We start from the raw sequence: 26,156 nt of genomic DNA, 5'->3' as shown, positions 1-26,156 counted from the left end.
AATACACATTACTCTGAAATATCTGGAAGTCAATACATATTGCAATAATGTTTCCTTTTTAATGGTTATGTAATATTCCATAATGTGGATACTCTATAGTTTATGCCACCAGTTTATTTCCAGTCTGGTTGTATTTGTCTGCTACTAACAACTGTGCAGTAAATAAATGCCTGCAGAAAGGCTTTGGCTTCTGGTTGAAGAGACACAGCTCTGTTGAGCAGTTTTTTTTTTAAACCCACTCGTTTCTACTTTGTCTCCACGTTGCCCCAAGAAGAGGTCTTTGAACATAGAAAAGCTTTGGGGTTTCCCACTTCCTGGATGTTTGGCCCCTTTTATCAACATCACACCTCAGTTTAGTTTACTTCTCAGTCTGGAGCCTGAAGCCTCAATCTGAATTCAGTCTGGACCTGCCCGGGTCGAGTGCCACTAGCAGCCTGGATTTAGAGGGGACCCTCCTTCCGGCCTGCTGGCCCCGTAACACAGAAGTTCATGAAGGCGAAAGGACGTTAAGGAGACCTGAGGATTGTCCTCCCACTTGACCAATGAGGCATAGATCTTCCATCTGTCTCTGAGAGACTTACAAAATGCCTTTATGATTCTGCTTGAAATAGTCTTCTCTCCACCCCCTCCCTTCCTGATTGTGAGGCCTTCACTGGATTCCCACAAAGAGCTTTGATTCAGTGCAATACTCTCTGCAGCCCTGTGGTCCTGCAGAGACGCGCTGTGCTCAACGCTCCTCTGTGTCCTTCCAGAACAGCAGGCAGAAGAGAACGCCAGGCCTTTGCACTCCTCTGTGCACATTCTTGATTTTCTTCCTCTGTGGTTGCTTTAATCACATGGCAGCAGGTTTGGCATTTGCTCATGTCAGGGCAGTCTGCGCCCTTATTTCACTTTAACTCAGAACCTCTCCAAGAGCTACTGCCATGGATTCCACCAGCAGAGAGTTGGTGCAGCTCCGTCTAAGGTCCCTGGCATCATCAGACATTGATGGGGCATCTCGAATGTCCAGGGCATGGTGCTTAGGGCGGGGAATTCAAAGAGGAAAGAGACTCATGAAACTCTGCACCCACAATAAGGTGGTAAATACAGTCCTAGGATGCACAGAATGTTCCAGGTCTTTGGAAGCACAGAGCTCGGTCCTGTAAAGGTAGGTAAAGGCTTCAGAGAGGAGGACTTTTGAGCTGGGTCCTAAAGGATGAGCTCAAGTTCACAAAAGATGGAGAGGGGACAAAGGCACTGACACGTAAAAGAGCCCAATAATGTTAGTACAAGATGGGGGGCCAACAGATGAACTGATGCAGTAGTAGAGTGGACTAAAAGGCAAGGTCCAGGCAAGACTGTGAAGGGCCTTGAGTCCATTCATTCATTCAATAGATTTTCTAGACCAGCATTGTCCAATAGAAATTTAGTGTGGGCTACATCTGTATTTAAAAAGTTTTAGTAGTCATATTAACAACAGCAAAAAAGTAAAAAGAAACAAATACAACTAATTTAATGCATTCTATTTAACCTAATATATTTGAAGAATTATTTCAACATGTAATCAGTATAAAATTATTGAGATATTTTTACATTCTTTTTTAACTATGTCTTCAAATTTTGGTACTTAAGTATATCTTAATTAAGATGCTAAATTATCATCAGAAATACTAACATTGTATTTGTATTTCATAAAATTTACAGTTGAAACATTTCACATATTCCAGTTGTTCCAACATATATTTGAATTTTCTACTAACTGAGTTAAATACCAGTTTTAAAAGTTAGATTAATTTTAACTACATGGTATCGAAACTCCCACTCCTCAGTTGCACCAGCCCCATTTCAGGTGTTCAGAGGCCGCCTCTAGCTGCTGTACTGGATGACACCGTTCTCAGACAACCTAGAAAGTTTGCACTAAATATGCAGATAGTGGAGGGGACCATTTTAAACAGGGGAATGTCTGATTAGTTAGGTTTTAAGAAAGTCACTTTGCGAAAGGATAGATTTTTCATGTCTGTAAGAAGATCCGGTTGTCAAATTTAAACTCCAGACAGAATTGAGAAGAGGAGAAGGAAAGTAGTACCTCGTAATACTTTAACTAGACGAACAGCTTGTGTTTTAGGAAGTCCTACACACAGAGAAGCTGAGAACACACAGATTATAATTCATCCTCGGATTGTTGCTAACACTTGACCTTAAATCTCTCTAAAGTGAAGGTATGCATGGTCCTCCTTTTCATGGCCTTGTGAATGAGGAGACATATGTGGCCTGACCAGATTGGTAAAATAGTAACTCCCCAGGAGCAGTCTTCACACAACTTATATTTCAAAAATGCAGCTAATGGTTGTCCCCAGCGGTGCCCAGGTGCCACATGTTCAGGACATCTGCCTTGGCCGAGCCCCCACTGCTGTCCTCTGGCAGTGAAGGACCCCGCGGTGTGAGGCTCTGCTTGACCAGAGGACGAGATTAGAAGAGGAAGAAGGTGCTCACTCACTGATCATAAACCACTCTGTGACAGCTTGCGTTTGTCCCACAAGCCCCATGGTGCCATACATCAAATGCAAAACTCAAAATCAAGCAATCTTTTGAACAGTGTGGAAAAGTTCAGGAAAAACACAACTGGATCTGGACAGCGTTTGAACCAGCCAAACTGTTTTATGGTTTTGAATTCACAGAACTCAAGAGGAAGAAAGGCAAAGCATGCAACTCCCGAAATGGTGTGACCACTTTCCCAATGTAGCAGTGCGTTTCCACTGCTCATTCCCTGCTCCACCCGTTAGGTGAAAACTCAGAAATATAACCAGACTTCCTGTTCGTTTGCTTTTAGCTATTTTAGTTTTAAAAATCTTTTAAAAGATTTTATTTATTTATTTTTAGAGGGTAAAGGAAGGAGAAAGAGAGTGAGAGAAGCATCAATGTGTGGTTGCCTCTCATGTGCCTTCCAACTGTGGACCTGGCCTGCAACCCAGGCATGTGCCGACTGGGAATCAAACCAGCAACCCTTTGGTTTGCAGTCCAGTGCTCAGTCCACTGAGCCATACCAGCCAGGGCTAAAAAATCCTTTCGTATACCAATCAGAACATCTCTTATTGGAGGATTTTATATTAAGTCTCAGACCAAAAGCCACTTACCTGGTTTTCAGTTAAATGCATTAAAATCTCATACATTCTAATTCTGATCATTCAGAACTGGAGATCTTTTAGGAAAAGGACATCATGAAACTTACTTTCCCTGTTCATAGAAAAAGAGGGTTGCTATAAATTAATATGAGCATTGATTATGGAGCAAAAACTTAATATTGCAAGACACCTTATTTTCAAGTTTTAAGTCCCCTTCACACAAAACAACCAATATGCTAATGACACAGCATTTCTGTCTGTGCCCTAAGGATGCCGAACACTAGCACCTGGTTAGCTGGTTTAAATTAGCTGGCGTTGTAGCAGTGAGAGTGGTTCCTATAATTTAGCAAGCACTTAGAAAGTTGGGGTTACACAGTTACACATGAAAATAGAAAAGCTACATAGTGTTCTAAAATATTCCCGTGTGGGAATTAGATGAGCAGGGAGAACTGACACTGAGATTTGGGAAATGTCCAGGTAATCTGTGGAGAACCGAGGGGGAAACTTGGCATGTAGACGGAAGGCTTTGGCCCCACCAGGTTAGCTGGGTGCTCTTTTGCTTCATAAAAACCCAATCCATAGCTTTCCCAACACACCCACAGCGCATACACAAAAACCCTTTCTATGATTTTCTTCTTCGAAGTTGCCTCACCGCCTCTAGAATTTTATTCTCAGAGCTGTGCTTCTTGGGACTCACGATCCCAGATAGCTTCATAGATTTCCCACTCACTGAAGTCAAAGGCTGCTTTTTCCATCTAGAAAGCCTGATTATTTGATTTTCATCTTTAAATTTCCTCACATCCTTGGGCTGCACAGAGACTCACATCACAGCATGTCTGAGTGACAAATGAGAAGCTTTTTGTTTACTTAATTAAATAAATAACTCCCATATGTAAGCCACAAAGCAAAACGAGTTGTATGGTTTGGGATGCAAATAGAAACAGGAAACGCTCCAGCGAAAGCTCTCCTGGCCCCCCAGCCCTCAGAAGATACCAGGCTTTGCCCTTCGGGCGCTTGTGCTTATTAGCCCTTTTTTTCTGAACCAAGTTGCCCAGTATTATTAGAAAGAATCCCATCTCCTTACACACAGTCCAGACTGTGGGTCGGGAAATGGGCTCCAGGCAGGAGGGAGGGAAACAGGAAGGGAGCTAGCGGACCAGGACGGCAGTCAAGTGACGGCAGAAGTGATTTTTTTTTTTAAGGTAAATCAATGAGTACAAAGCACTTCGGCTTCAGTGGTGGTAAAGTTCATTATTCTAAAGGATAGTTATGATTACTTTCCCTGGGAAGCCTCTGTGCTTCCCTCAGACTGTGTAAGGTGCTTCTTTACAGCCCCCGAGTTTATGAGCTTGCATCCTCCAGTGTTGATGGAGCTGGCCTTGAGCTGGGAGTGCCTGCGAGCTGGACTGTGGTGTCTTACTCAACTCAGTGTCTCAGCACAAATGCGTCCTTCGCACCCGGAAAATGTTGCTATCTGAAAAAACGAGGGCGAGGCCAAGCCATTGGCAGGGTGCTGTGAGGGGGAAATCATGGCAACGGCTAAGAGCTGGCTCCTCAAATGAAGACCCTCGAGCCAGGGAGACAAGTTGCAGGTGGCCATCTCTGGGTCTCCTGTAAGGAGCGAGTTTGACACATTTATGGGGGGTAGGAGTGTTTACACGTTTTTCAGTTTCAGTTTTAATCTTTTCTTTATTGTGAGAAATATCCACACAGGAATGCCTACAAGAAATACGTACACTTCGAGGAACAGTAAATGAACACGTGTCATCATCACAAAGGTCAGGAAATAGAGATCACGGAAATCCCTGCACCCCCGCACCCCGTGTCACTTGATCCCATCATCTGTTCTCTTCCCAAAGAGTGACCACAATTCTAACTTTTCTGATCATCATTTCCTTGCTTGTTATGATTTTACCACCCAGGTATGGATCCCTGACTGATAGTTTAGCTTTGCTGGTCTTCTAGCTTCCTGTTAATCCGTACAGCATGCTTTGCAGACAGACTTGCTGCTCCCCGCAGACTGTGATGGGCCCATGCTGCTGAATGTAGCTCTAGCTTGTTTCTCATTGCCGTAGTATACCATTATATGACTGTGCCACAACTTTTTTCACTTAAAGATAGAACATTTCATTTTATAGAGATATATATGTAGGGTGTCTATACCTGGTTTTCTCAGGCAACTTACCTGGCCCAGAACTTAGCTGCCCATCTGTTCCCCTTGAAACATGCTGCTTCTCCTGTATTCCCTCTCCTTTAGAGAAACCGCCTGGTGCTCAAGCCAGAAACGGTGTGTCCTTGATTCTTGCCCTTTCAGTTCCCATTGGTATTCAGGCACCATTTCTGTGGTGGCCTTTCCATTTCTCCAGCTGTCTTCTCTCCCTCCTGCTGCCCTCAGTAAGGCAGGAGCTTATGCCATGATTTATTTAGCCACCTACTGCCAATGGACTTTTGCAGGCCTTTCAGTTTGAGGCTGTTACAAAGTGCTTCTATAAACACTGATGTATTTATTTTCCGGCATATTCAAATGTGTTTTGTTTTGAAAATTTATTCTACCAGTGAAATCAGTGAATCCCTAGTGTTGTGAAATTGAAGCTAGTTTGCCCAAAGAAGGTAGACGAGAGCTGAAGAAACTGTTGTTTCTCGAAGTGGGGTCCAAGATGACCCGTATCGGTGTCATCTAGAGCAGGGGTGTCCAACCTTGTGGTGTCTCTGGGCCACACTGGAAGAAGAGTTGTCTTGGGCCACACATTAAATACACTGTGACATGTAATCACAAAAATAATCTCCATGTTTCCCTTAAATTTACGATTTTGTGTTGAGCCACATTCATAGCCATCCTGGATTGCATGCAGCCCATGGGCCATGGGTTAGACACCCTGATCTAGAAAATTTGTTAAGTAGGCAGTTCAGAAGGCCCAGCCCAAACCTGCCAAATGAGAACCTCTGGAGATGAAGTCCGAAAAAGCTGTATTAAACAAGCTTGCTACCTGCTCCTCCCTTCCCATGAGTCTTATATGGATCCCTAAGCCTCTACTTGCTTCGGATGTTACCTGTGATGGGACAAATCTCAGTGGTTGGCATGTTAGGAAATTTTAAGTGAGGAAGGGGAAGTAGTGGCTTCATGCCCAGGAAATCAGCTCTCTCCCTACTTCCTCTCTTGTTGGCTCTTTGCGCTGGTGTATCAACAATCCCCAGGTGAACTCTGTCCTTAGCACACTGCAAGTTGAGGCCCCAGCCTTTGCTTTACAGCCCCCCTCCTGTCCCATTCTGCTCTGCAGCCCTCAACCTCAGCCCCGGTTCCTTCCTATGCTGCTCCAGTGCTCCAGAACACGCACAAACCTCATTCCCACTAATCCCAGTCTTTCCATGACACTTCACAGTTCTTTACCTCAACAGGGCACCTAGTTTTCTTGTTTTAAACAGACTTTATTTTTGAGAGTTTTAGGTTCACAGCAAAACTGAGCAGAGTTCTCATATACCCATCCCCAAACACACTCAACCTCCTCCACTATCAACAGCCCACGAGTGGTACATTCATTACAATCTATGAACCTACATCCATGTATCATAATCACAGAAAGTCCTGTTTCTACAGATCTTGACAAATGTATGGCATGTATCCACTATCATACATACTGAGTAGTTTCACTGCCACACAAACCCTGTGTCCCACCTACCCATTCCTCTCCCCATGACCTGATCTTTTTACCATCTCCCAGTTTTTCCTTTTCCAGAACGTCATACAGTACGTAGCCTTTTCAGATTAGCTCCTTTCACTTAGTAATACACATTTTAAGTTTTCTCCACGTTTTCATGGCTTGATAGCTCATTTCTTTTGAGTACTAAATAACATTAAGTTGTCTGGTTGTTCACCCAAATAAATGCAAGGTGTCTTTGGTTGCTTCCAACTTTTGGCAATTACGAGTAAAGCTCATAAACATTCCTGTGCAGGTTTTTCTGTGAACATACTTTCAACTCTTTTGGGTAAATATCAAGGAGTGAAATTGCTGGACATATGGTAAGAACATTTAATTTTTTAAGAAACTGACAAACTGCCTTTCAAGTGGCTGTACATCATTTTGCATTCGCATCAGGCAAGAGTGAGTGTTCCTGTTTTCCCACATCCTTGACAGCTTTGGTGGTGTCGGTTGTCTGGATTTCGGCCATTCTGGTAGATGTGTAGTGGTATCTTGTCATTTTAATTTAGGCACATAGTCTTCCAACTACTCACTTTTCTGGTTTTGGTGTCTTATTAAAATTTTGCACAGCAAGTTATAAGCAGGTAAGTTTTTATTATTAAAAAGGGTTTTATTTACAATTGTTTAAGATGTTCTCTTTTTTTTCTTTTAAATATAGATCAATGCAGAGGGGACACCAGAGGAAGTTTTTCTTCAACTCTGCACAGCTGTTGACTCTATTTTCTGAAGACAAAGTGCATGTATGTTAAGGAGAGTGGAGACAGAAAAATATTAAAAGGTTCATACCTTAACAGTATGTTTCAGGTTAAACCTTTTGTGTCCCCTTGAAATCCTGACATTGCTGTTTGTTTCCCAGCTTCACCTGTCTGAGGCATCTGGAAACCATGCATGGTGCATTTGATATCACCCAACCTCTTCCCAACTCAGACCGAGGTCTGTACTCACCGCACGCACTTTTCCATTGTACAGGTAGCACCTCAGAGCTAAGGTAGAATGAGGCCAGTCTGCCAGTTGTGCCCTTGAGATTTGAGCTAAAGTCTGATCATCTGGTTCTTCTCTCATCAAACAGGTGGTTAGTTAGCATCCGTAACTTCCCCATCGTTATCTTCCTTCCTCTCTCCTGCAAGATCTGATGAAGGCCCTTCATATTGGGGGTGACAGGAAATAAGCCGGGGTATCTTCCTCTGGTAACTGTTTCCTCAAGTCTTATCTACTAGTAGCTCAGAGCCCAAGATTAGGTTAACAATAAGAGTTAATGATTAGAAATCTGATTCAATTTGAAAACTTTCAAAAAATGTGAAATTGTATAGTTTTTCCAAAACAGCAAAACCCAGACTAGTCACCAATAACATATCTCTACCCCCTTTTATGAAACTAGCTACTTGGAATACTGTCATAATGGCTAGAAGAACCAACCGTGGAGAAAATTGACCTGTTTTATACCTGGGGGTGCATTTTGGCAATTATAGGTCAATACAAATGACCAAATGTAATTTAAAAGCATGAGATGGTGTATTATTACATTCACTGGACTAATGTCAACTTAAAGTGTTTTGACTTTAAATGATCACCTATTTACTTAATAGTTGCCCAAACAAGCACAGTAACAATAATAAAAGTGATGTGGGTGGGAGAAGCATGTCAGTACACGATGTTTAACAGATCCTGATGCTATTACTTGTTTCATATGGGCCTTTTCCAGGGGTTTGCAAACCTCATCATATCCAAATGTAAAATTGTTTCCTCGCATCAAACCAGTGAAGTTTGGGTTCTCTTTTGTGCTATCAGTTGCCAAAATCAGAGTTTCTTATGTATTCTACTGGAATAACTGCATCTTCCTCTATTCAGTCACAAGAGACCATAGTTTCCGTTTGCATGATTTTTTTTTTTCTTCAGTGGTTGTGCAGATAAGAATCCATTTCTGGGACAAAACTGTATTTTTAAAGTCATTTTTTTTCTCTTGCAATACGTATGTACAAATAAAGTAAATGGAACACATGATAACTCTTTTTTCTATTTATTTGTAACTCACATCATTCCGGAAAGCATTTGAAGCTTTATTCCAAACAGAATTAGAAGCAAACACAGTAATATTTGAGATTTATGATATGCTCATATGGTTTTAATTTTGGCCATAGATCAGTTTTGAGCTATTACAGAGAGAATGCTCAGTATATTCATGACACATGTTAATTTTCGTTATTTCCGTTTTTCTAGCAGTCATTTGTAAACAGAAATGTCAGTGTTTGCTAAAGAAGAAATTAAATTTCTTTGGTTACAATTATGCCTCCACCAACCAAAGGGGACATGTTCCTACCATTCACACAGCTGTCAAATACTTTATTACTACCCCAAGTTGTCACACACTTTATAGGGGAGCACAAGGAGTATTTGAGCAAATTAGAAAGACAGTTACAGGGTGAAAATGATCAGTTGTACCAGAAAACACAAGATGACTTGACTCTTTATAGGGATTAACATTCCTTGAACACATACCACATATTGGCAAACACAGTCCATGCTCACCACTGCTTTGACAGCTTGGGTAAGTGAAATGAGATATCAGTGAAAAAATATCAGCAGGGGTAAATGGCTTTGCCCCTGGACAGTATCTAGAGGTGCAAATCAAGTCTTCTATACTACTGCTAAAGCACATTGTTGATCTGAATGGCTCAAAATGACATCACAACTTTAAAGTCATAGGATTTTAAAGCAGGAAGGGACCTTAGAGGTCTCTGCCTAGTAGGAGAGCTTGTGTGTACGTATGTAGAAGACATCAGAACACAGTCCAAACTCCTTTACAAGAGTCTACTTTCAAGGCCTCACCAGATCTGGCCTGGACCCTTGTCAGCCTCCTGTCTGTTCCTCCAGATATCTGCAAGGCCAATCCATTCAGGTCTCAGCTTAAACTGACCCTTGTCATTGAGGCGCTTTTTCATTATTCCTTCTAAAATGACAGAACGGTCCCCATTCTTCCATTTTTCTTCAAGCATTACTTTTCTTCATTAGCATTTATCTCTGCCTAAAACTACCTAATTTTTATTGTTGGTCTTCTGAAGACTAATAAACTCCACAATAGCAAGGCTTTGTATGCTCAGTCCCACACAGAAGAATTACTGAAAGCTAACATATAATCCTCAAAACTTTAGTTTTATCATCTACACAGTGGAGATGATAATAGTAAGCAACCTTACAGAGGTGTTAAGAAAATTAAACAACTTAATAATACATGTAAATTATTAACTAGTTCCTAGTGTTCAATAAAAGGTGGTTCTTGGTCAACATTTACTAAGTGCCTCACTCCCACAACTGGCACTAGGACCCCGATTTTCCACCCTAATGCCCTTTCTACTACACATCAGTCTAAAACCATGGCCGAGAATGAAGGTGCATGGTCTAACTAGGATCCCAGTGAGAACCCAAATCTCAGCCACCAAGGTAACCACATCCTCCAGATAAGACAGGACTCAATTCTACAGCCCTCACAGAGCCCTGTAAAGTAGATCTACTGAGGTAAGCCCTCTGTGGGTCCCACAGACATGCTCAGGCATGTGGGGGTGTGTCTCTTACCTTCCTAGAGAAAAAAACATAACTCTCCAAAACATTGGTTATACTACCAAAAAATATTTACCAAGAATCTAAGAACTAGGTCCTAGTAATAGACAAGGATGGTCTCTGTCCTCATAGAGCTAAATGTGACACCAGTCTCAAAAATCCACTTAATAAGCTATAAAAACTGTGGGGGCAGGGAGGAATTGTTTCTTTTTTGTGGGAACTAAACAGAAGCACATTTTTCATCTGGGTAAGAAATAAAAACAAAATATTTTGCAGCCTAAACAGGACAATGCCTCTGCAAACTTGTGAAGAAATCTGCTTGTTATCTGGACACTTCTAATCCTAAACAGTGCACCTAGAACAATAGCCTTCCAACTTTGTTATCCACAGTGAAAAATAGTTTATATAGCATGACTAAAAAAGCCATTTCACAAAACATTTATCCTTACTACATGTGATGTAATACTTCCTCTATTTCTTTCTTCTTTCTTTTTTTTTTTTTTAATGTTCCTCATACCTCAGAAAATTGTGGTCAAAAACAAAGCATACTATTAGGTTAAGTGAGAGGCATCAACATGCACAGGAACAAATTCTACCTGAGGCAGGAGACACAAGTCTTAGTCTCAACTTTGCCTAAAGCCTCATGGTCACGTTTGCTGCTATATTAGGGTATGCAAATTATATGCATGCGTGTCTGTCTAAGTCAACACAGTAGACCGTTTTAGTGCTTCTCCTTCATCCATAGATATGCTTCTCCATTCTGTGCTATAAACCTAGGCCTGTGCTCAGGTTTGTACTCTAGCAACTACACTGCATCAGGAAGAATGAATGCAAGTCAACCCCTGCCGCCTCTAGCTCCACCACCTTCTTGACACCTGACACCAGGGTAAAGAGGGAAACTAGGCAGACTCAACTCTGGGGCAATCTATCTAGGTTAAAATCCAAGCGACACCTATCTGCTAACTGTATGACCTTGGACAGGTTATATAATGTCTCTGGCTAGATTTCCCCATATGAAAACAGAATAAATGAACTTGCCTCATAAGGTTGTCAGAATTAAATCTGTTACTACATGCTTGCTTGGCACAAAGTGAGCACTATATCAACGTTCACTATTATTAAGTGAACATCACACCAATCAAAACCTCCTCTGCCTAAACCTTAAAGCTGTGGTTTTAGATGTCATTAAAAGTTCCTTCAGTTCTTATCAAATAACTTGAGCACATTATTTCAGGAAATACTATATCTGACGTACTGAATACTATTTAACAAGCAATGCTTTAACAAGTAGGTCTCTGTTGTCTCTTCACAGCTAACACTTCTTTGTAGGAGATGGAAGGCCTACTAGCAGACGACAGCCCGGGGGCCTCCTGTAGTCCTCCAATTAAAACACATTACCTACCACTACTACCCTGTAGGGACTTTTAAAGCTATAAGGACTATTTGCTTGGAGCTGAAAAAATGCAAAACAAACACATCTTTGCTCAAGCAAAAAATAATCCTTTGTTCCTCAAAATTTTCAAAATCTTTGCCCTTGAAAAATACATTTAAGTAGATTTGTCTGTTCTGTTTACATAACTGTATCATTCACAGACCTCTTCCGAAGCGTATTTCCCACTTTGTGGGATTTTTGAATGGATCTGAAGGGTTCTCCAAAACTAAGTGGTATTGCTTTTATACAAACATGGAAGTTACAGAAGTTAGCATCAAGTGCTACTGTCTTGGTGCAAGCTGATGGTGGGTCTTCTGGCATATTCACTTAACATTAGTATCAAAATGCCCGGACTTCTAATGAATCCCCTTCTTCTTCCCCCAACTAATAATCCCTGGGTGAGAAGTTAAGCTCAAGCCCATTCCCTTTTCTTTCTGATAAGAATATATTTTATCAACATGATCAGTAATCTTTAATATATTATGTTAAAAATCTCATATTTCTATATTTAAAATTATATTACTTTTCTGAATTAAAAGTATTCAGGGTATGATTTCAGTACCCTACAATGTGGTAAAGAGGACTGGTAAATAATGTTCTCTTAATTTAAAATTAGAAAAAATGGGAGACTCAAAATTAGGTCAGTATAATACTTAATCAATATTTATATTGTCTTTTCCAATAGTCAACAATCTTTCTAGGGAATACAGCGATTCTCAAAAACCACCTACTTACATTAAATACATGGGGGGCTTATTTTCATCAAAAAACATTGAGTAAAAATTTCAACCTGTTTAGTTTTCATATCTGAACACAACGGCTTTTCTCTCTAACCACAGTATGTGTTTATCTGTAACCTAGTTTAATGCGGTGATTCGGCACACGCTGAGTGAAAACATTACGATTTTTTACAGAGCTTCTCAAGTCCACCCTCTTTTCTGTAATAGAGTCCCTCCTCTTTTTAAAGGACAGATAGGTAAAGCAAGTTCTTTAAAAAAATAATTGTTTTAACAGTAGTAAAAAAATCCAAAATCTAACCAAAGGAACTCACAACAAGCATTCTACAATATAAACAGACAGTATCCACATAGTTTATTTCTCACAGTTCTCCTGACAAATGAACATCATTCAGGAACATACTGTATACAGATAAGAAGAAACATACAAAATGTTTTAAATGATGCACAACAAAATCCAGCAGTATAAAAGAATGCATGTGAACTCTTGCTCACTGCGCAGACTAAATTTAATCACTTGTTTAAATAGTAATAAAAATACAATCTTTTATGGATCTTGTGCAGACTACAAAAGAGGGAAATTATTACCATATATATGATCTTTATATTAGGCAGTTTTCTTTGATGAGTTGCACTGACAACTCCAAATACAGAGGCAGAAGGCTGTGTATTTCAAAAGAATTAATGTTGTGAATTAGAGACTTTACACAGTTACTACCACTGGCACTTTTCACCATAGTTTGTACACATCACATGATCATCTTATATAACATTACATTTAAAAATATTATCTGAGTGACCATTTTATAACATTCACACACCATGAGCTGGTTAAGGAAGCAATGTGACTGCTGCCTCCTGTAGTGCTTCACTGTTGGTAATAAGGACAGTTCATTGTGGTTAAAAGAAATTAGACATCAATGTGGTTAAGCAGCTCCAATTTACTAAAGGCCATCAAAGGCCGCCACTGGGACAATTTTTTTAAAGTGTATATTCTAGAAGCAAACACCTTCATTGGTTAAAACTTTGTCTAAAGAAGTCAGTTTCTGTGCTGAAAACTATTTTCACAAAACTGAAAGCTACTAAACTGTTTTATATAAATACTTTTGTCTTCTCATTATCATATTTATGACCGAGTTCTTCAAAACCTTTGGAATTTACTCACTTTTTAATGTGTGCTCTCATTTCCATCTCACCTATTTAAGCGCCACCTAAAAGACTTTAAGGTGGTGGTGAGAAACTCACCAAGGAAACCCTTAGCTCACCAGGAATGTTCAGCTGCTGAACAGTGATCTAGAGCCACAACAGTGCAGAGCTGGACTTGACGAGAACACTCAGGAAGCTGTCATGCTGTGAGTGTCACTTCAGGGAAAGCAGAGAATCTTTCCAAACTGTGCACATAATTCACAATGATACCATTGCTATATGTTGAAGAGGACTAGTATATGATGTTCTCTTCCATGTCATCTGTTTGCTGGAAAGTAGTTTGGGTCAAGGTAATTATAACTGGTGCCCTGGGACACACAGTAGTCTCTGTCTAAAAATGTCTCTGACCTATAAACAGGTTCTAGTTGGTGATCTTCTTTGTGAATATCTGTTTCATGCAGACTGCAAAGAAAAAACACACACCAAACACATTATTACACGGCAGTAGATGCATTCTGGCCTAAATATTACAAAATTTCCTCATAGCTCAGCCAGTTTAAATCCATTAATCTATTAAAATCTCTAATGGAAAGTTAGTTACTTTCCATTACTGCCTAAGAACAAAAATTTTCAACCTTTTCCATCTCATGGCACACATAAACTAATAATTCTGTACACAACAAAAAAACTTTTTTGCCAATTTGACTAAAAAAAAAAAAAAAAGAAAAGAAAAAGTGTAATTTTGATTCATTCCCACTATATGGCTATTGTTGTGTTGGCTGTTACTTTTTTTTTCCTTTTTAGACAATCTAAGGGAACCTCTAAGGCAACCTCTTGGTCAGTGACCCTGACTAAATGTCAGATACTAGATGTCTTAAAAATTCTTGCAGCACACAGGTTGAAAACCGCTGCCTCAGAACAACAAAGTTTAATCCACCAGATGTGGTGATTTTCTCAGTGGCCTGGAAATCAAATTCACTAGCTGCTGAGATGCTCTCTACTTGTCAAAATTTAAGATATGAAGTATAGACAACACTTACCAGTCTGAACAAGAATCACAGAAATCCAAAGACATTTCTGGAGGACAATCCTGGCAATGCCACCGAACACCCTGGATAGGTTCTATGCCACAGTTATCACACTATAAAGGATTCAGAAAGAAAGAGTATTAATCTATATTGTTCCAAAACCTATTTTTTTTTTCTTCTGGAAAGCACACGAGGTGCACACAGACATCCTCGCCTCTCTCCCAATGCACTAGACAGTGGTCTAACATAAACATGGTTAAATGTTAGATACAGTTTCTAGCAAAATAGCTGAAATTCCATCCATTTAAGATCAAGCTACAGGTGGGTAAGAAGAGCATTATACAAAATAATATGTCTTCAGTTTTAAAAAATTTAAATAAAGCAACTACAAACTTGGCATTTGATTGAGGTACTTCAAAAATACCTCACACTAGTGTATAATGACTGTAATTTGGGAACCACTCAATGCCTCTGGATAGTTAAAACTATCCAAATATGTTACAGAACTGTTTAGCAGCCTATCATACCTAACATAAACCCAAGTGAAGACAAAATTCCTCTCCAAAGTCTCCTGATAACCAATGCCCAATACGGAAAAAAAAGGGAAGATACAGCTCTTTCTCAGTGAGTGACACTGTGGTAGCCCTGGCTGTGTTCTGTGCTATTTTGGAAATCAAAGTAAATATTATTTCTAGTTTCCCTGATCATCAGGCCAACTAGAATGGTCAACAGACTGGCCAATAAGCCACAGCTGGGTCTTGCAGCAAAATTTTAAGAAGTGAAGAGTTTCCTCTTGAAAGGCTGGAGCTGCCAATTAAGAAAATCTCTAATAAAACAAAAGTAGGATCACTGAGAGATCAAAGAGAAAAATCATTTAATATAGTCTGACTAATGGCCACACAAGAAAATCAGGGATAATTATTTACACCATACATCAATATTTTTATGTACACCACTACCACCAAACTCATGGTCTCATCATTACTTCCTCCAATCTCATCAAGTACAGTCAATTCTAATGCCTAAAGTGGTCTCAAATCTGTAAACCTCTATTTCCACAGGCAACAGGCAAATTCAAGAAATTCTCATTTTTTGTCTGTATTATCAAAAATATCTCTAACCCACTCTCCCTGCCTCCAGCCACCTTTTCTTCCTATCCATTCTCCATACTAAGGACACAATGTTCTTTTTCTCCTTCACTTAATATTTTTCAATTACACAAATTAACATACATGACTATGTTACTGTTAAAAAATTTAACACATAGGCCCTAGCTGGTGTGGCTCAGTGGTTTGAGTTCTGGCCTGTGAACCAAAAGGTTGCCAGTTCAATCCCTGGTTAGGGCACATGCCTGGGTTGTGGGCCAGGCCCCCAGTTTGGGGTATGCTGCGAGAGGCAACTGATCAATGTATCTCTCGCACACTTATGTTTCTCTCCCTTCTCTCCCTCACTTATGCTTCTCTCCTTTCTTTCCCCTCCCTCTAAAAATAAATGAAATACTTTAAAAAACAATTTAACAACATAGTAGTCAGAAATTAGGAGTTATCTACTCTAAACCAACTGCATTCCTTAGGTTGTCAATACTGATAGTTTAAGAATGACCTCCCTGAGATGCAAATTTCATACTACTGTCTGCTGAAAATCCTTCAATGGTTCCTCAATCCTTTAGGACAGGGGTCCTCAAGCTCTGGGGACCAGTACAGGTCCAGGCCTGTTAGGAAGCAGGCTGCACAGCAGGAGGTGATTTTGAATGTAATGCACTTGAATTATCCCAAAAACATCCCTCCCTACTCCCCATCTTTTTGAAAAATTATCTTCCACAAAATTGGTCCCTGTTGCCAAACAGTTGGGGACTGCTGCTTTAGAACAGTTTAAACTCCTTAGCAAAATTTCCAAGGCACTCCAATAGCTCCTCACTACTCTCCAATATGCACTCTAGTTGTATTCAACTATTTTACTTATTTAACTTCTCTAAATTCCTTAAGATGAAAACAGACTAAGTAAGCGCAGAAACTGAGTCTGTCTTGTTTACTGCTGAAAGAGCCTGAAACATAATGAGTATTTCAAAATTTAGTGGAATGAATAAATGTATTTCTACTAGTCTCTGAAAAAAGTAGCAAAGATAAATGAATTTGAAAGGGGAAAGAAATTTCTGATCCATGAACAATAGCAACAAAAGAGAAATAACTCCATGGGTACATGAATAAAGATGTCACACACACATGGACATACATACAGGCATTCGGCCATAAAACAGAAGAGAATCCTGCCATTTGTGACAACATGGATAAACCTAGAGGGCATTATTCAAATTAAAATAAGCCAGACAGTGAAAGACAAATGCTACATGATCTCACTGATAGGTGAAATCTAAAATGTCAAATTCAGAAAAGAGAACAGAACAGGGCTGGGAAACAAGGGTAGGAAAAGCGGGGAGATATTGGTCAAAGTGCCACAAATTTTCAATGATAAGATAGTAAGTTCTGGAGACCTAATATACAGAACATGATGACATTTAATAATAATTTTCAAGTATACAGCACTGGAAATTTGCAAACAGAGTGTATCTTAAGTGTTCTCCCCACACAAAAAAGTGGTAACTTTGTGAGGTAATTTTATTTATACCCTAAATACATACAATTTTTTGTCAATTATATCTCAAAAAAGGAGAAATATCTAGACAAAAACTTCTCATCTCACATTTTACCTTGAAGTATAGACACACCTGTGTGTCTGTCTTTTAAAACTATAGCACATTACTTTATATAAATAAACAGGACAAGAGCTATATTTACATTTACCTGTATGCTTGAAAGTTGTGGCATTTAAAGCTCCAAGACTACCTAAATATCTCTTATCATCCTTTCAAAAATTAAATAAGATTATAGTAAGTAGTATTTACCTTGAAGCCCACATGTTGTACAAATCCACTTTCAGCTTGCATTTGCTGAAGTTTCTGCTTCTTTAACTTTTTAAACTGTAATAGTTCTTTATATTCAGGTAAATTCCTATACATGATAGGAATACTTTCTTCATCCTATCGAAATAAGACAAAACAAAACATCAGTTTGATAAATAAAATGAACTAAATGTAAGAATAGTGATGTAGAATATTTTCTATCAACAAGATTTTTCATTTTAAAGGCTCCTCATCTTTTAGAAAATTACAAGCACAGAAAATTGGTGTTGCTATTAGCAATTTTCAGACTCGTGCTTTTGGAAAGCTTCTTAATGCAAGAGTAATACGGGACTGTAGTATGCTACCTTGATAATGCCAGTACCAGGGAAACATGGCATGATTCCCACCTCTGTCTTACACTAATGCAGCCTCACTCCACCAGGACACATTTGTGGCTACTTGAAAGCACTCTGATGCTTCCTCAGGTAAATAAGACTTTTTACTAACAAGCACACCAATCTCTGCTTGCTTTTTGTTCTGTACTCCCAATGATCAAGGCATTACATTCCTCTCTTACTCGAGGGGATGAAATAAGTCACAAAGATGAGTAATAAAAACCATATAAAGATATGAAGCTGAAGTTAAAAGATGAGCCACTACTTCCTATTCTCCCAATTTATTTGTGCTGTCACCCAGAACCCTTTTCTTTCTTTGCTACCTCATGACTGATCCCATGGTCACTAATTTCCACAACACTCCTAAAAGCACACCCAATTCACTGACCCCATATTTTATCAATTCCCAATCCTGGACCAGACAACCCTTGGCCCTCTCATCCCTCTTGTTCTCCATACTAGGTATTATTAAACTATGGTGTTTATTTTACATCAAGGAAACTGGCCTTTATAGGAATTATAACATTTGTCCAAGGTCAAATAGTTAATTAGTTGTAGAGTCTGATGGTATGAATCCGATTTGTCTGACTAACTCCTTACAAATTTAGCAGCTTGAAGCCTAAGTAAGAGAGGTATCCTTAAATTTTCACTTATATCTAATCCAACAAATTCTGTCACTATTTAACAGTTTTTAATACCTCTCTCAACTTGGCCATCTATAGCATCCATTCCCTCCTCTGCCCTGATCATTGCTTAAAATTTTCCAAAGGCTTCCTGACTGTCTATAACATCATATTCAAAGTCCTTAGCTAGGTAAAAGATTCTCTACAATCACACATCATCTCCCATAAGGTCTCACTATCTTTCATTCATTTCAAATTCCTGTCAACTGAAGATATTAAATAATAGCTACTGCGTTCCTATGTCACCACTTAGACAACGTAAGTAATCTAATAAATGTGTACCATTAATAAATATGTGACCTAAATAATGTAGTAAGCGATTTTATAATGAAATTTATTGAATTCAGATACTTTAAGCAAATACAAAGTAAAAACTCTGCTACATTTTTTATTTTTAAATTTGCATTTTTAAGTCTAAGGATATTATTGAATTTGGTCAACAATACTAAGATTAAGAGAAGTTAAATTACCTCACACCCATTAGGGTGGCTATTATCAAAAGACAATAACAAACAGACAGACAAACAAACAAACAAACAGAAAATAATAAGTACTGGCAAGGATGTTAGAGAAATTGAAATGCCTAAGCATTGTTGGTGAAAATATTGCAGCCAGTGTGTAAAACTGTGTGATGGTTCCTCAAAAATTAAACCAAATCACCATGTGATCCAGCAGTTCTCTTCTGGCTATACTTAAAAGAAGTAAAAGCAGGGACTTGAATAGATAGTTATTTATATACCTGTTCATAGCAGTATTCACAACAGCCCAATGGTTGAAGCTATCTAAGTATGCACTGACAGATGAATGGATAAACAAGGTATGGTGTGTATATATAATGCAGTGTTATTCAGCCTTAAAAAGGAAGGAAATGATACAGAGACATAAAGTACACACTGGTAGTTGCCAGAGGCTGGAAGAAGGAGGGAATGTTAAATGAATGCAGAGTTTCAGTTTGCAAACTGTAAAGAGTTCTAAAGCTTGCATGGTAATATGAATATACTTAATGCTACTGAATTGTATACTTAAAATTGGTAAAATGGTAACTTTTATATTATATGTATTTACCACAATTAAAAGTAAAAATTACAAAAAATTACTCACCCATAAACAGACATCCTAGTTCTAATTATTTTAAATTTACATAGAGGGGAAATATAACTAATGTCAATGGTGCTAAAATGCACAATTTAAATCTAAGGAAATATATACATGTAATCACATTGTCTTAGTTCTTTTTTTTCCCTGGAAAGAGAAATTAAAATCTGCAAATTTTACCACTACAGGGTTCATGAATACAGTAGATATCCCCACTTTTGTTTTCCATGGTTTCAGTTGCCCATGGACAACTGCAATCTGAAAATATTAAGTGGAAAAATTCCAGAAATCAGTAATTCATAAGTTTTAAGTTATGAGCCATTTTGAGTATCATGATGAAATTTCACACCACCCCTATCCATCCTGCCTGGGACATAAATTATTCCTTTGTCCAGTGTATCTAAACCATATATATGCTACCTGTCAGCTAGTCGCTTAGTAACTGTGTCAAGTATCAGACTCTTACAGTATTGCAGTGCTTTTGGTTAAGGAGCCCTTATTTTACTTAATAACTGCCCCAGATCACAAGAGTAGTGATGGTGGCAATTTGGATATGCCAAAGAAGCTGTAAAGTGCTTCTTTGAAGTAAAAAGGTAAAAATTCTCAACTTAATGAGAAAAGAAAAAAATTTCCTACATTAAGGTTGCTAAGATCTGCAGTAAGAACAAATCTACCTATGAAATTGCCTACTCTGTAAACTCAACTTTATCACAGGTATGTACATACAAGAAAAAACACAGTATTTATAAGGTTTGGCACTATCCTGTGGTTTCAGGCACCCACTGGGGGAGAAAGGGGTGTCCTGGAATGTATTCCCTGAGGAGAAGAGGGGACTACTGTATACATTTGAACAACTATTTTAAAGTAATCAGGATAATTTGAACTGGTGTTCATTTAAAAATAAGTAAAGTCAACCAAACAAAAGTTAAATCTACTATATTATATTTTGCCAATGTTCTCAAAGTGTACTTCTTTTACATATCCTGCTACTACTCTTCACCTGGCTAAATTTTATCGATCTTCCAATTGCCAGCTTAATTGTCACTTCCTCCGGTCTCCCATTTAAACTCCCAATCTAAATTAAGTACCCCTTAAATAATTATGCTAGAACATTTTTGAAGCACTTTTTAAAATCTGTAATTTATTAATGTAAGTATACATTTATCTCCTCTCACAAAACTAAAATTTATGAGAGCAAAGATATAGATATTCTGTTTACAACTACAGGTATTTAGCTGAACTCTAGCAGAGACTGATATATATTAAGTATAAATAAATATTTCTGAAATCAATAATTCTGAACAAATTTAAAGGACACATGGACAAAAACTAGGGGGAGGGTGGTAATGGGAGGGAAGTGGGGAGGGATGGGTGGGTGGGCTGGATTGGGAGTAAAAGGGAGAAAACTGTACTTGAACAATGATTAAAATAAAATTAAAAATAATAATAATTAAAAAATTAAAAAATAATTCTAATAGTCACAAAGTATAAAATTGGCACATCCTAAGACATAGCAGGTATCAGTCATTTCAAAACACAAGTTAAAATCAATTTTTTAAAAAAGGACATTTTATAATAGTTTGATACCAAAAAAATACAATCAATATTTGATTAATCTAAAAATAGAACAAAGACTTACTTTTATCTGATGATTTTTCATTAAAATCTCCTTTTCCCATTATTACATATAACCAGAGTTTAAGAAAGATATAAGGTAATCTTTATGTCCTTTAAGTAAGGAATCAGAATCATGTTAATTATTGATAAAATGAATTTCAGGATAAAAAAATATTAACAGCAATAAAAATAAATAGCTATAAATAAAAAGTGAAATTGAAAGGAATTAACCAAATTAGCATCCAGCTGATCAAACAGAGAGGAATTATTCTAAGAGGATTTAAAAAGTGTAATTTGACTTCACTTCTGTAGTCGGATATATCCTGAAGCAAAAAAGAACTTAAAAAAAATCTTTTTTTCACTAAACATATCATTGATAGTAGCGTTAGTATATTCTGAGACTTTTGTGAGCAGTGTAAGATGAAGACAGTGATATTACAATGATAATGGGATCTTCAAAGTGGGACAAAGGAGATACATATGTAAGATCAATAAGGGAAACTAAAATCCCCATAATTTTTAAGTTGGATTTGAAATAAAAATATGACCTTATGATGTGTTTTATCTTTGAACAAATATATAACTCATTTCCCAGCTTAGGCCACTAAATGGGCCTAGAAACAATGATCAACAAAATAGCAACTAACATTCCCAGAGTAAGGAAATATACAAAATGACCCATAACTTCCTTGACATACCAGACAGTAAAGAAGCTATCAAAGACTACTGGAGTCTTGTCAAAGAATTCAAAATCCAACCTGAATAGGTTACAACTATCAATGTACTGAAACACATTAAATATATTTAAGTCTAACAGTTCTTAAGAATACAAAATTAAAAAACTCATTAGTCATTTTCAGAGAGTATTAGAGAATAAACTCATTTTTCTATTATTATTATTATTATTTATTTATTTTTAGAGAGAAGGGAAGGGAGAGAGAAAGAGACGGACAGAAACATCAATGTGCAGTTGTCCCTTATGCACCCCCTACTGGGGACCTGGCCTGCAACCCAGGCAATGTGCCCTGACTGGGAATACAATTGGTGAACTTTTGGTTTACACGCCCAAGCTCAATCCACTGAGCTCCAAAGAGCCAGGTGTAGCTCATTATTTTAAAAAGAAGAAAATAGCTCTGGGAATACAACTGGTGAACTTTTGGTTCACAGGTCCAAGCTCAATCCACTGAGCTCCAACCAGCCAGGTGTAGCTCATTATTTTAAGAAGAAGAAAATAGCTCTGGCTGGTGTGGCTCAGTTGGTTGGAGAGTCATCCTGTACACTGAAAGGTTGTGAGTTCAGTCCCTGGTCAGGGCATGGACAAGATGGACAAGAGGCATATCTCTCTCCCTCTCTCTCTCTCTCCCTCCCTCCCTCTCTCTCTCTCTCTCTCAAGAGGCATATCTCTCTCCCCCCCCTCTCCCTCCTTCCCTCCCTCCCTCTCTCTCCCTCCCTCCCTCCCTCCCCCCTCTCTCCCCCCTCCTTCCTTGCCTCCCTCCCTCCCTCCCTTTCTCTAAAAATAAATAAAACCTTTAAAAAAGTAAATAAATTTAAAAAATAAAACCAATAAGCATGTCCTCAGGTGAGGTTTAAAAAACAAAAAACAAGAACATAAGAAGAAGAATCAGGCAGTAGTCCAAGATGTTCTAAAACTGCCCAGTGTTGCCCTGGCTGGTGTGGCTCAGCTGGCTGGAGCCCTGCCCAGTAAAACCAAAAGGTTGCAGGTTAATACCTGGTCAGGGCACATACCTGGGCTGTAGATTCTGTTCCCAGTTGGTGCACGTATAAGAGGCAACCGATAGATGTTTCTCTCCCTGCCTTCCCCTCTCTCTAAAAATCAATAAGCATGTCCTCAGATGAGAATTAAAAAAAAAAAAAAGAACTCTAAAAATAAATTTTTGCCCTGGCTAGTGTGGCTCAGTGGATCGAGTACCAGCCTGAGAAGCAAAAGTTTTCTGGTTCGATTCCCAGTCAGGGCACATGCCTGGGTTGCAGGCCAGGTTCCCCAGTGGGGGGAGTGCAAGAGGCAACCATGCTCTGATGTTTCTCTCCCTCTCTTTCTCTCTCCTTTCCCTTCTCTCTAAAAATAAATAAAACCTTTAAAAAAATTTTTAATAAATAAATAAATAAATAAATTTGTCCAGTGGTTTCCATGTTGGTGGATGGGATTAGATTTCAAAGCATTTTTTTTTTCAGATTACTAAAGTAATAAATGTTCACTATAATAAGTACAGGTATCTTATACATATTTAAAACAAAAACGAAGCTCTTTTCAACCTTACCTTACTTCCTCTCAAATAACCAGTATGAATAGTTTATTGTATATTTATCCACTTCCCCTCCCCTCCCCTAGTAGTTATACTGCCTTTTAGTGTATGTACGGTAATCAAATAGTTGAGGAAGAGGATTTACTTTATATTCTCAATAGTAAGTGAAGATCAAAGAATATCACTATTTCATAACATCTAATGAATTTACAGATCTAGGCAACAACTGAAGGCTGCTATTTTAATAAAAAAAAAAAAAGAGAGAGAGAGAGATGACCAGACTGATGAAAGTACACATGGAGTAGTCCTGCCCACCCTAACAAAACAAGAAATCTTTGTCTGATCCATTATCTAGACTTGTCAATTTACAGAGATTCAGGGAACAGAGAAAGAAATTAAATGACACCAAGGAGAGGCAAAGAATAAAATCCACATGGTGGCAAATCCTACAAGACAAATAACTCAGTTTTTCAACAACAAAAACAAAAAAGTTGTGAGCTGCTAAAAGGAGGGAGGGAAGAAGAAAATATACTGCAATTTAAAACTGGGAAAATGTGAACTGACAAAGTTGGGATGGGTAGGAAGTACAGATGAAAATAAGATTGCCATAAATCGATCATTGTTGAAGTTGGGTGATGGGTACATGTAGGTTTATTATACTATTCTATTTTATTAAAAAATTTTACTTGTTAATGTAAAAAAATTAACTCATAAATTTGACTTGTTAAAAAAAAAAAAAAAAGAAACCAACATTCTCTGAGGAATAGAATTAGAAAATCCAAGTGCTCTCATTCTGTATCCTAATCTGTACAATGAATAGATAAATATACACAAATAGTATAAACAGATGATAACTTACTGATGCCTCCTCAACAGCAGTGTTCATATGGCTATGAAAACAAGATCGGTCATCATCTTCATCCATGTATACTGGTGGTTCATGGGAAGTCATAAAAGTGGAAGGTTTAAACAAATGCTTATTAAGGGGATGCTGTCGTCTGCTTGTTGAAGACTAAATGAAAAAAAAAATTTATAATTGAAACAGTGGGTAATCATTAAAAGAATCAAGAAGATAAAAATATAAATGTTACTTTCTTCAACTCTATCAATTAGAAGAATCTCACCTTTTTCATCATATTCTTATGCAGCTGTTTTTTTCTGTTATTTGAATTTTTAAACCACAATTAGCCTTAAACCGCCCCCCCAAAACCAAATGTAGAGGGAGTACCCCAACAACAGAACCACATGCTTATTATTCAGCTTACATTTGTATCCCCAGCACTTATCACTTGGCATTCAAATACTGAACTGAGCTCTTCTTACGGTTCTCTTATAGAAATTAGGGAGGGAATAAAGTAGCCTAAGCCAGAGAGAAGACTATCAAAAATTTCCACAACATGGTCAATGTCTGAAAATAGTACTTAACATTGATTTACTGCTTACTCAATCTCATTTAAGCCCCACATCATTCCTATGAAGCGATTATTATCACTTCATTTAAGGTTAAAAAAACAGAGGCACAGGGAGGTTGAGCTGCTTGTGCAAGGTGTTGCAGCTCAATAGTGGTAGAACCAATACCACAAACTAGGCCCATGTAATGCCAAAGCTCTCCCTCTAAACCACTATGCAGAATGCCTTTCCATTAGCCACAAAGAATAACCTCAGCTACATGAAGAACCATTATTTCAGGTTTCAAAATTCAAAGTCTAACCAAAGTAAGGAATCACTTTGGGCTGTATCTCTACAGTAAAAATGTCTGCTAACTTAAAATTCTTTGCATCCAAAGGAGGAAACATATTTAGGTTTCTCTATTTCTTTTATTACTATCTAGTCTTAGCTGTGATTATATAAGGTACACAATACATCTAAGGTTAACTTAAAAACTAACCAAAAATTAGACTTGTTAAGTTGAATGTTGGTTATTAAGGTTCCAATACTCCAAAGTTACAGTATGGCCTCTACATATGTAATATAGATGTTAGTATTTAGGGGAAAACAAAATCCAGGTTATTTAAAACAACTGACAAATTAAAACAAGCTTCCAAAACTTGTTAAAAACAAAATTTAGAAAACATGGAATTGTATAGACAATATTCTTAACATAAAATTATGTAAAATAGCTTCAATAAGGGTCACAGCATTAGATACACTCTTAACTTCACTTTATTGTGAAGGATGGCAGTGGTAGAGGAGGGGAAGCATCAGGATTATTTACTAAGGAAATAAAATTAGGCCATTATTTGCTTTATTTTTCATAAGTAAAGCATAAAAACAAAACAAAACACCTGGCTACAATTTGATACAGCACATTCTATAGGAAAGGGACTGTAGCTCTTTCACTGGTGGAGACAAGCAGAGAATAATGGACATGGCCTGCGATGAGAATGACAGCATCAATGGTTCCTGGACTTAACAGCTATGTGAGCAGACAATTTACTCAACATATCTTAAGGCTTAGTTTTCTTACCTATAAAAAGGTGGTACAACAGCACCTGGTCCAGAGCAA

General features: G+C 38.1%; 2 protein-coding genes across 6 annotated transcripts in view; one reads left to right on the top strand and one right to left on the bottom strand.

The window, feature by feature from the left end:
* Positions 1-12,157, top strand: part of AK5 (adenylate kinase 5) — a 207,089-nt gene extending 194,932 nt beyond the window's left edge. For both annotated transcript variants that reach the window (XM_045835572.1, XM_045835571.1), the window contains exon 14: positions 7,458-12,157. In XM_045835572.1, coding sequence (XP_045691528.1) covers positions 7,458-7,526 — 69 coding nt within the window. In that variant the 3' untranslated portion in view covers positions 7,527-12,157. The remainder of the gene's footprint in view (positions 1-7,457) is intronic.
* A 691-nt stretch (positions 12,158-12,848) lies between these two features.
* ZZZ3 (zinc finger ZZ-type containing 3) overlaps positions 12,849-26,156 on the bottom strand; it is a 96,721-nt gene continuing 83,413 nt past the window's right edge. For all 4 annotated transcript variants that reach the window (XM_045835568.1, XM_045835569.1, XM_045835567.1 and 1 more), the window contains 4 exons: positions 24,510-24,662; positions 17,600-17,734; positions 14,710-14,810; positions 12,849-14,131 (listed from right to left, as the gene is read on the bottom strand). In XM_045835568.1, coding sequence (XP_045691524.1) covers positions 13,987-14,131; positions 14,710-14,810; positions 17,600-17,734; positions 24,510-24,662 — 534 coding nt within the window. In that variant the 3' untranslated portion in view covers positions 12,849-13,986. The remainder of the gene's footprint in view (positions 14,132-14,709; positions 14,811-17,599; positions 17,735-24,509; positions 24,663-26,156) is intronic.

This window comes from Phyllostomus hastatus, unplaced genomic scaffold (genome assembly GCF_019186645.2).
Source record: "Phyllostomus hastatus isolate PE091 unplaced genomic scaffold, TTU_PhHast_1.1 phas_contig_209, whole genome shotgun sequence".
Classification (NCBI taxonomy): Eukaryota; Metazoa; Chordata; class Mammalia; order Chiroptera; family Phyllostomidae; genus Phyllostomus; species Phyllostomus hastatus.
The sequence above is the reverse complement of the archived record's forward strand: the minus strand, read 5'-3'. Positions and strand labels throughout refer to the sequence as shown.